The 11,084-nt window shown below is 52.8% G+C and overlaps 1 protein-coding gene across 6 annotated transcripts in view; it reads left to right on the top strand.

Moving 5' to 3' along the window:
• The first annotated feature begins 2,621 nt into the window (after positions 1 to 2,621).
• The window catches only part of ANOS1 (anosmin 1), a 222,339-nt gene continuing 213,876 nt past the window's right edge, over positions 2,622 to 11,084 (top strand). For all 6 annotated transcript variants that reach the window (XR_011253673.2, XR_011253672.2, XM_069573507.2 and 3 more), the window contains exon 1: positions 2,622 to 2,955. Coding sequence is in view for 4 of the 6 variants with exons in the window: in XM_069573507.2 (XP_069429608.1) it covers positions 2,749 to 2,955 (207 nt within the window). In the remaining 2 variants the exon portion in view is untranslated. The remainder of the gene's footprint in view (positions 2,956 to 11,084) is intronic.

Below are 11,084 nucleotides of genomic sequence, written 5' to 3'. Positions count from 1 at the left end.
CTTCCAATGAATATTCAGGGTTGATGACCTTTAGGAAGTTATGTTTAACATACTTTCAAAAGATTTCCATCCACAGTTCTTAACATCTTTTCAACAAACTTATGAGTTCACGTGAGCCCACATCTAAACTTTTTGTGGTTCCGGATCATGTTTAGAACTGTCATGCTAAAAGCTCCCGATGAGGTTGGCTGTGTCATTTGTAGGGCCTTGGGCAGAAGGAAAATTCAGAGAACCATGTCGAAAATGAAAATCAAGATTGTGACACATGAACATTAAACAAAGTGTGGATCCTTCTAAGGCCACACAAGCCATGAGACCAGCTCTGCCTACAGAGCCTTTTGCACAAAGCACTCTGATTTTTAAAACCCACTGGGGGAAACAGTTAATTTTCTTAGCCCTGCTGATTTGAACTATATGAAGAAATATATACACAAGATGATGTAAAAAAAAGGGGGTATGAAAGGATCACGGCAGACGGTTGTCATTGTCATTTTGCAGGAAGATCTCAGAATGTCAGGGTGGAAACTGTGGGGAATTTTACGAAGAGAGAACTGGAAATTGGAACAAGGGTGGGCTCTATGGGAAGGGGACTCCAGCTTCGCGTTGTGTCTTTGAGCAGGTTGGGTGCGTCTAGACCGAACTGCTGCTGCATTTGGTGGTGTGCTGAGGCCCCTCCTTTAGAACATGTGCGTGCAGTCCTGCACGAGGACCAGCTCGTGTCAGTGCACAAGCGCATCAGTCCCGTTGCCCTGCCTCCCAGCTAGTGTCCTTGGGTCTTCCGGATTCAACTGTTACATAAATGTCCCAGGTGTGGAGCACAGCCTTCCTCAGACCCCAGCTGTCTGTGGGGTCTCCTACCCGCAGAGGGCTGGAGCACTGTCCCTTCCCTGTGGAGCTCCGGGAAGTACAGAGCTTTGTCAGAAGGATGGGGTGTAGTCTGGACAATGCAGCGTGTCCACCTCTGGATAGAGAGCGTGGGTGGTGAAAGAACGTGGGAGATCACAAGAGGTGTGGTGTGCTGTGCCTGGTCGCTCATTCGTGTCCGACTCTTTGCGACCCCATGGACTGTAGCCTGCCAGGTTCCTCTGTCCCTGGGGATTCTCCAGGCCAGAATACAGGAGGTGACGGGGTGGCTGCCTTGCTGCTCAAAGGGCCAAATCGAAAGACTTGAGGCAAAGAGGAGAAGTGCGGCGGGCACTGCGCAGAAAGAGAGGCAGTGGAACTTCCCTCAGCAAAGCCGAGGGGTCCCGAGGAGCCCCGAGGAGCGGTGAGTCTGCTGTCTGCAACCCAACCCCTCAGCGAGCTAAAAACAACCAGAAGCAACAAGGGCTCCGTGTAAGCAGTTCCGCTTTATTGCCACAAACTCTTGGTTTATATAGGCAAGCAAGGGGGTTTTGTGAGGGACTTTCCATAGCTGCACCAATCACATTAAAGGTCAAATCTTAATATACCATAGTTGCACCAATCACGTTAAAGGTCAAGTCGTCATGTGCTTCATTATAACAGGCGTCTATGGTGATCATGCTCTGTCCAGGTGCACGGAAATCAAGAGAGCCAATCAAAAGTTTTAACAAACAACTTACGCCACGCCCTCATCTCTTCCGCCAGGCGCCATCTTAGCTCTAAACGGCAAAGCCAGCCCCTTTTGAAGGTTTCCCATTTAGGGCCCCACAGAGAAGGATGCAGGAAAGATTGCCAACTTGAATAGGTCCCTCGTGCAGGCCAGGTAAGGCCTTACACCTGCGGAGACGAGGTATGTGTGACCATGTCATCAGTTCAGTAGCTCAGTCATGTCCGACTCTTGGCGGCCACATAGACTGTAGCATGCCAGGCTTCCCTACCCATCACCAACTCCTGGAGCTTGCTCAAACTCACGTGCGTCCAGTCAATGATGCCATCCAACCATCTCCTCTGTCGTCCCCTTCTCCATAAATGTTCCTAGCGACCTGCCTGGATGGATTTCTAGGTGATGCATGCTCGTTAAGAGGGAAGCAAAGGACTAGTGAAAGGTCTCAATGGATGCAGTTGAAGGAGAGAGGGAAGAAAGAAAAGGAAGCAGGAAGGAAGAGGGCAAAGGTTGAGGAAAGGAGGAACGGGGGAAGGGGAGGAGGGATCTACGGGGAGAAGGGGCGTCAAACGTCCCTGCCTGTCTCCTCTTATTGCGCCCAGCGCAGTCCCGTCCATTCGCTCCTTTCCGCTCTTCAGAAAAGGGAAAACCGAAATACTCCAAAGCATATGAGTAGGACCTGGGACCACGGGAGTCGAAGCCGGGATGGAAGCCCACAAGTTCGGGGGGCGCTTCCCTCTATCCTTAGCCTGTTCTCACGTCCAGGTGGGGGTCCCAGGCCCTGATGCCCAGGCCAGCACTTGACACCCAGGCCCGCGGCCTGCTGTTGACTCCCGATGGGCAGGAGGGAACGCAGGCAGAGTGCGGGGAAGCGGACCCCCAGGAGAGGGCCGCACCAGAGGCGCTTGGCAGGCGGGCGCGCGTCTGGCTCCCTTGGACCTGCCCACGGCCCTCCGTCCGCCCCGCCCACCCCCGTCACTCACTTTCCTCGCAGCCAATGGCGCGGCCGCCTGTCACCCTCGCCCCGCCCCCGGAGGCGGGGCCGGGGGAGGGCGCGGGGCGGGAGTGGCCTGATTGAACTTTGCCAGCGGAGTTGCGGCGGCCGCGCGGTCCCGGGCGGCGGTGCGGAGCTGGGAGCCTCGGCCAGCGCCCGGCGCCCGCGCGCCCTCCGACCCGCAGCCATGGCTGCCGGGGCGCCCGGCGCGGCACTGACCCTCTGCTTCTGGCTGGCGGCCTCCGGGGGCTGCCTGGCGGCCGGCTCCGGCGCGGCCGCTGCCCGGCGCTTGGATGAGTCGCTGGCGGCAGGGAGCGTACAGCGCGCCCGCTGCGCCTCCAGGTGCCTCAGCCTGCAGATCACGCGCATCTCCGCCTTCTTCCAGCACTTCCAGGTACGCACCACCGCGCGCCCGGGCCCTCCCCTGGCGCTGCGGGGCGCGCGCCTTCCAGCCTCGGCGCTCAGACTTCTCGCTCAGCGGCAGCCGGCCGGGGTCCGGCTTTACGCGCGGGGTGGATTGTACCTCGGGGGAGGGGGAGCCGTGGGCGATCCCCCCTTTGCAGCCCCTCGCCGGCTCCCGACGTAACTCCCTTCTTCCCCGGGGAAAACCAAAAGGGGGTTTCCTTTGGGAAGGGAGAGCGGTTTTGTGGCTTCCAAGGACGGAGTGGGGTGGGCTGTGGGCTTGTGAATTGCCCCGGGACCTCCGCCGCGGGACTGCGGGCCGGTGGCCAGTCTCCCCTCAAAGTCCCCCGGCGCTCCCGGCCCTCCGCACCGCGGGCAGAGCGAGGGAGGCCCGCGCTCCGCTGCGCCCGAGGACCCTGCGCGACCAGCCCTGGCGCCGCAGGTGCCCGCCGGCCGAGACTTTTTTGTCTCTCTTGAGCTTTGCTTTCGCACTCGGCGGGCCGAGAGCGCGGAGTCCACCCTTGGAGCCCCAGCCAAGGGTCGTGTCTTTCAGCGAGTTTGTGTTGGGGGTGGGGTGGGGTGGGGTGGGGAGCTGGTTACTGCCGGCGACTGTGCCGCCCCAGTTCGGAGCCCCAGAGCGTCTAGGTGTCGCCAGCGAGTGGCGGGGGGACCAAGGGGAGAGATGGCAACGGATAAGGGACTTGGAGACGTCAAGTTCGGATGTTCCGAGAGGACTCCCGGAGCCAGTATCTCTTCCAACCGTCGTAGATTCTGCCGGCTTCGGGGTAGAGGGGCTCGTGTGCGTGTGTAGAGGGTTCAGGGGACAGGACGCTTGACATCAGTAGATGGCTGGGATGCTGAGAGGAGCCACAGCGGGGAGTGACTCAGGGACCCTGGGTGCCGATGGGCGCGCGGGAACCGCTCCCGAGCCGGCTCCAGGCTCGCCTCGCAGCCGCGGTCCCCAGCTGATCCGAGCGCGCGCACTCTGCAACCATTCACGCGTATAACCTAATTCCTCTCGTGTGCTCGCTTCTCGGCCTCGCCGTCTCCTCTCTAGCCTTGCAGTAGTTCACCTGTTACAAGATCCCAACTTCTGGCAGCAGGGAAAACTGCGGCTCCCAGAAAGGGGCCGCGCGGCTCCTCGGTGGGTTTCTAAGCCGAGTCCCTCTGAAATAAACGAGGCGCCTCTCGCGCTTGCGCGGCGTCAAAGGGGCCTGCCAAGGGTCCCCGGGCACTAAGCTGCAATGGGGGCCATTGCCGTGACCGTGGAGTTTGGGACGAATCTCCGAAGCCTTTAAGTCCCGTTCATTCTGGCGGGAGAGAGCTAATGAAACCTTGCCCGGAATGGCCCATGAAGAGCTAAAAGTTGGGATGTACAGAGAGTGAACCCGCTGGCCAAGTCTCCACGCGCCCGAGTGCGCGCGGTTCTGCGTGTTCGCAGAGAAGGGGCATCCGTAGGTTTCAGAGAACTCCGCCATCCCCCTTGGTCTTCAAGGAAGGGACCGGGGGGTGTGGTCTCCTGCGCTGAAATTCCGCGGACACCCTGGAGAGGGTCCCTCCCAGCCACCCGGATTCTTGCCCCCCTGCCCTACCCTGCGGTCGCTCTTCCGAAGCAATGCTACCCTATTGTTCAAACAACGACATAAAACAGCATCCTGTTCCCAGGGAGAAAGACTATCTTTTCTTTTTCTTCTTCCCTTCCTTCCTTCTTTAAATTGAACTGTCAGTCGCTGTAATTTATTTGTTTTACAGTTTCAGCGCCTAAAGAAACAGTGCAGATCAAGCCAATTCCCGTGAAAGGGTTTTCTTGTGGTCTCTTGGCATGATTTCTCTTCGGAAGAAAAAACTGCTGACAGAATACACATTGCCAGACAATCCTGATTACATTTTAATTAGCTGGGGTGGGGGGTGAACCAAGCTGCAAATTACTCAGTTAGGACTTAATAACTGCTGTTTCTGCAATCAATTGCAAAGCCATTCTTGGAGGTTTAACCCTAACCTGGTAATGCCTATCTGATTTATCTAAATTGCAGGGATTAAGCTTTCTTAAGATTTGAAAAGACAGAGGCGCACGCTTGTTATGAAACCTCAAGCAAGCGTCCCTCCCCTCTTTAAATAATTGGAAGGATGCTGAGGTATCAGGCAGAAAGTGAACAGGAACTAAAAAGCCTCTTGAGGAAAGTGAAAGTGGAGAGTGAAAAAGTTGGCTCAACATTCAGAAAACGAAGATCATGGCATCCGGTCCCATCACTTCATGGGAAATAGATGGGGAAACAGTGGAAACAGTGTCAGACTTTATTTTTTGGGGCTCCCAAATCACTGCAGATGGTGATTGCAGCCTTGGAATTAAAAGATGCTTACTCCTTGGAAGAAAAGTTATGACCAACCTAGATAGCGTATTGAAAAGCAGAGACATTACTTTGCCGACTAAGGTCTGTCTAGTCAAGGCTATGGTTTTTCCTGTGGTCATGTACGGATGTGAGAGTTGGACTGTGAAGAAGGCTGAGCGCCGAAGAATTGATGGTTTTGAACTGTGGTGTTGGAGAAGACTCTTGAGAGTCCCTTGGGCTGCAAGGAGATCCAACCAGTCCATTCTGAAGACCAGGCCTGGGATTTCTTTGGAAGGAATGATGCTAAAGCTGAAACTCCAGTACTTTGGCCACCTCGTGCAAAGGGTTGACTCATTGGAAAAGACTCTGATGTTGGGAGGGATTGGGGGCAGGAGGAGAAGGGGACGACAGAGGATGAGACGGTTGGATGGCATCACGGACTTGATGCGCGTGAGTCTGAGTGAACTCCTGGAGTTGGTGATGGACAGGGAGGCCTGACATGCCGCGATTCATGGGGTTGCAAAGAGTTGGACACGACTGAGAGACTGAACTGAACTGAACTGAGGTATCAGGCAGGGGGCAACTGCAGGTGGGATTTGTGAACTGGTGGGAAAGGCTGGGCTGGAGAAAGGTGCCTTCTATCAGGGATACCCCGGCCACCCACACACTTGTGCAAATAAACCAGAGCGGAAGGCTGTCTCTGGTGCAGGTAGTGGTTCCCAGTTTCTCTTGTGTGGTTCCTGGTCTGCTTGTAAGGCTAGAGGAAGGTTTGCCTGCAGCCTTGAGGCCAGACAAGCGTGTGGACTCTCAGTTCAGTTTGGTTCAGTTGCTCAGTCGTGTCCAACTCTTTGCGACTCCATGGACTGCACCACGCCGGGCTTCCCTGTCCATCACCAACTCCCGGAGCTTGCTCAAACTCATGTCCATCCGGTCAGTGATGCCATCCAACCATCTCATCCTCTGAAGTCCCTTTCTCCTCCCGCCTTCAATCTTTCCCAACATCAGGGTCTTTCCAAATGAGTCAGTTCTTTGCATCAGGTGGCCAAAGGATTGGAGCTTCAGCATCAGTCCTTCCAATGAACATTCAGGACTGATTTCCTTTAGGATGGACTGGATGGATCTCCTTGCAGTCCAAGGGACTCTCAAGAGTCTTCTCCAACACCAACGTTCAAAAGCATCAATTCTTTAGCGCTCACCTTTCTTTATAGTCAAACTCTCACTTCCATAGCTTGACTAGACAGACCTTTGTCAGCAAGGCAATGTCTGCTCTTTAATATGCCATCTAGGTTGGTCACAGCTTTTCTTCCAAGGCAGAACCTGCTCCCTTTTTTTCTGGCCCCCGGGCCACATAGAAACGTGCTGTCCATGACTAAAAAGTAAGAAGTGTTGTGGAAGGAACTGAACTATCAAACTTGTTCTTTCTGCTGTGACCCTTCTCTCTTGGCTTCTCCGTGGTGTTTTAAATTTGCTCTCCAGCACTGTTCTCAGTAAAGAGTAATTTAAAGATGACGTCATTCGTGTGGATTTCACTGTTCATCTTTCTCTTGTGCAGTGCCTGTGTTACACCCAAACATCAGAGGTTTCACTTGGAATTACCAGCAGTACACAACGTGGATTTCCTGGCTCATCCCTCGAGGGCTAAGCTGGGGCCAGACTCAGAAAGGTGGGAAGGAGGCAGAAGCATTGTTAGTCACTCAGTCGTGTCCGACTCTTTGTGACCCCATGGACTGCAGCCCTGCCAGGCTCCTCTGTCCATGGGATTCTGCAGGCAAGAATGCTGGAGTGGGTTGCCAGGCCCTTGTCCAGGGGATCTTCCCGATCCAGGGATCAAATCTGAGTCTCCCACATTGCAGGCAGATTCTTTACTGTCTGAGTCACCAGTGAAATCCACTTCCCAAGTGCCCTGTGTGGGGGTGTACCCAATGGGTGCCCCACAAGGGACTCTCGCAGGATGTGTGTAGACCGTCATGGATACCCAGAATCTGACAAGCATACACACTTGCTTAGGCATGGCACTCGCCTGGTGTCCTTTCCTGCCAGCTGCTGGGCCAATCTGTTGGACCTTGTTTTAGCTAGATCATAGCTCCTCTGGTAAAGAATCCGCCTGCAGTGCGGGAGACCTGGGTTTGATCCCTGGGTTGGGAAGAGCCCCTGGAGAAGGGAAAGGCTACCCACTCCAGTATGCAGGCCTGGAGAATTCCATGGACTGTATAGTCCATGGGGTCGCAAAGAGCTGGACACACCTGAGCCACTTTCCCTTTCACTTTCGGGAAGTTAGGTTTCCCTGGTGGCTCAGTGGGTAAACCGTCTGCCTGCCATGTGGGAGACCCAGGTTCGATCCCTGGGCTGGGAAGTTCCCCTGGAGAAGGAAATGGCAACCCACTCCAGTACTCTTGCCTGGAGAGTCCCATGGACAGAGGGCCTGGTAAGCTACAGTCCATTGCATTGCAAAGAGTCACACATGATTGAGCGACTTCGGGAAGTTGAACCAGGGGTCTCCCCTTCCTCCTGCTCAACCTACAGTGGAGGGGCAGCCCCCCCCCCCAAGGGTGCTCAGACCCCCTTAGTAGAAGCAGTTAGCTGCCTGCACCAAGAATGGGTGACAGGCTCATTCCTGTGGCGTTGTGGCCTCTGGCTGGTCATCCACAAGCAGAGCTTGCAGCTCCCAGTGTGAGACGGGCATGGCCGCCATGCAACTGTGGGGATGTCAAAGCATGCACGTGCCCCCCAGCATTCCCTGTGCCCGCTCTCAGGTGGCTGCAGGGGCAGAGTGTGACAGTACTTTGATGGGGGGGCAGCAGGGAGAGGTTGGGGAGGACCGGGGCTCCAGGGGCCCCCAGAGTGTTAGGCAGCTCAGAACCTTCGCTGGAGAGGAGAGGGAGGTGAGAGGCATCATGCCTGCGGAGATCTCCAGAGCATGCTTCAGCATCCCAGCAGATTCCACATTGCAAAATGCAGACTCAGAGACGAGATCACTGAGAATTCCAATAGGGTGGTCTTGGCGCAGTCACCCCCAAGCTGCAGGGCTCTTTCTGAGCTTGAACCACGTGCACGGATCTGTGTCCCTGGGGCCGGCCCTGGTTTGGATTGTTCAACCCCTGGAAGCGGTTACGCCCACTTGTCCTGGGGATTATTCATAGGTTGTCCTTAGTGTTCAGAGATCTGATAACTGACATGTTCACTTGGGAGTAACCTGGCCCTGCACCTATTTTCTCTGTTCAATTCAGTCGCTCAGTCATGTCCGACTCTTTGCGACCCCATGAACTGCAGCACACCAGGCCTCCGTGTCCATCACCAACTCCTGGAGTTTACTCAAACTCATGTCCATTGTGTCGGTGATGCCATCCAATCATCTCATCCTCTGTCGTCCCCTTCTCCTTCTGCCCCCAATCCCTCCCAGCATCAGGATCTTTTCCAGTGAGTCGGCTCTTCCCATCAGGTAGCTTAAGTACTGGAGCTTCCTTCACTAGAAGATGAAAGAAGAGGGATACTAAGCCTGAAAGAAGCTCTGTGTCTTTTTGGGTGAATCTCGTGTATCCTGCCTGAGTGAATTCCTTGCTCGTGCTGGGACATTCCTGGTGGCCACCCTGCCTGTCTCCCCAGGTTCTGTGCATCATGGCTGTGATGGAGCTGAGCCTCAGAGCCTCGCAGAGAGGAGTCCTGTCCCTGAATATTAGCAAACCTGCAACCTGCTCTTCCTATTCCTGGGTATTCTCAAAGGAGGCACAGTAGACTAGGGCTTGAGGAAAAATAGCCCGAGTGGAATAAAAAGAGTCTGAGTGAGTCTATTTCTTGGCCGGATTTTGGGACCTGATGCAGGGAAGTGGATGGAGTCTTGGAAGATAAGTACTAGGTTGCTGGCGGCCTTGATCCTAGGGCTTTAGGATTTTATTAGTGTGAAGAGATTCTTGCTTAATGGGACATTATTCACTCTTCCAAGTACCACTGAGAGCCTGGTTTAGGTAACTGATTAGAGATCAGAGGCTTTCTTCTAGCAGTAATTGGAAGCTGTTTGTTTTGGCAAAAGAGAGAATGGAGCTGGTGATTAGCTCATTCCGCGTAGAGGACTAGCCTCTGCTCTCAGAAAAAGTAAGCAAATAATTAGCGCATCGGAAGCCTTCGGTAGCCACAAATCAACCCTAGGCTGGTGGAGTTTTGAAGCCACGATCTTGTGGTGAATATACGCAAGTCTTCGTGTGCCTGCTGGGCCTGCAGTGAGGTCGAAGTGACATGCTGAAAGTCTCTGGGAAGAAAGGTCATCCTCAAGTTTCACCTTCATATATCCTGGCCTGGGTCGCTGGATCTCTAGCTGTGTCTCCAAGAACTTTTAACTTTGACCCAAAACTAAACAGTAGGTGGTTTGCATGCATGCTCGGTCGCTCAGTTTTGCAACTCCGTGGACTGTAGCTCATTGGACTTGTCTGTCCATGGGATTTCCCAGGCAAGAATACTGGAGTGGGTTGCAGTTTCCTCCCCCCCGACCCAGGGATCGAACCTGCGTCTCTTGGGTCTCATGCATTAGCAGGCAGATTGTTTAACACTGGGGAAGCCCAAACATTAGGTTATGCATGGCAAATTTTCTTGCTTCTAATAAACTGTTTCTCATTGAACATGATTTATTTATTTATTTTAATCGGAGGCTTATTACTTTACAATATTGTAGTGGTTTTTGCCATACACTAACATGAATCAGCCATGGGTGTACATGTGTGTCCCCCATCCCAACCCCCCCTCTCAGCTTCCTCCTCATTCTATCCCTCAATGAACATGATTTAAAAGTCTGTCTTATTTAGACTATTATAGGACGTTATAAAACTACATTGGAAAATACTTGTGGACTTATTGATTTCTTTGTGCTCTGTATCATTAGAGGAGAAATATATTTATATATTTTATATATTGCATGTAGTTTATATCTATATACATTTCAGTATATTATCCCTTGTGGCTCAGCTGGTAAAGAATCCACCTGCAATGTGGGAGACCTGGGTTTGATTCCTGGGTTGGGAAGATCCCCTGGAGAAAGCAACGGCTACCCACTCCAGTATTCTGGCGTGGGGAATTCCATGGACTGTACAGTCCATGGGGTCCCAAAGAGTTGGACGTGACTGAGTGACCTTCACTCACTCACTCATATTAATAAAAAACATACATGTATGTCTGTTTAGAGACTTCCATTTAAAAGCTAAATTTAAGTTCTTTGTGCAGTCATTCCCTCTCTAAAAAAATTATGTGAGGTTATGTGGCTCAGATCATGAACTCCTTATTACCAAATTCAGATGGAAATTGAAGAAAGCAGGGAAAACCGCTAGACCATTCAGGTATGACCTAAATCAAATCCCTTATGGTTATACGGTAGAAGTGAAAAATAGATTTAAGGGCCTACATCTGAAAGAGTGCCTGATGAACTATGGAATGAGGTTCATGACATTGTACAGGAGACAGGGATCAAGACCATCCCCATGGAAAAGAAATGCAAAAAAGCAAAATGGCTGTCTGGGGAGGCCTTACAAATACCTGTGAAAAGCCAAGGAGAAAAGGAAAGATATAAGCATCTGAATGCAGAGCTCCAAAGAAGAGATAAGAAAGCTTTCTTCAGCCATCAATGCAAAGAAATAGAGGAAAAGAACAGAATGGGAAAGACTAGAGATCTCTTCAAGAAAATTAGACATACGAAGGGAACATTTCATGCAAAGATGGGCTCGATAAAGGACAGAAATGGTCTGGACCTAACAGAAGCAGAAGATATTAAGAAGAGGTGGCAAGAATACACAGAAGAACTGTACAAAAA

Source organism: Ovis canadensis, chromosome X (assembly GCF_042477335.2).
Source record: "Ovis canadensis isolate MfBH-ARS-UI-01 breed Bighorn chromosome X, ARS-UI_OviCan_v2, whole genome shotgun sequence".
Classification (NCBI taxonomy): domain Eukaryota; kingdom Metazoa; phylum Chordata; class Mammalia; order Artiodactyla; family Bovidae; genus Ovis; species Ovis canadensis.
The sequence above is the reverse complement of the archived record's forward strand: the minus strand, read 5'-3'. Positions and strand labels throughout refer to the sequence as shown.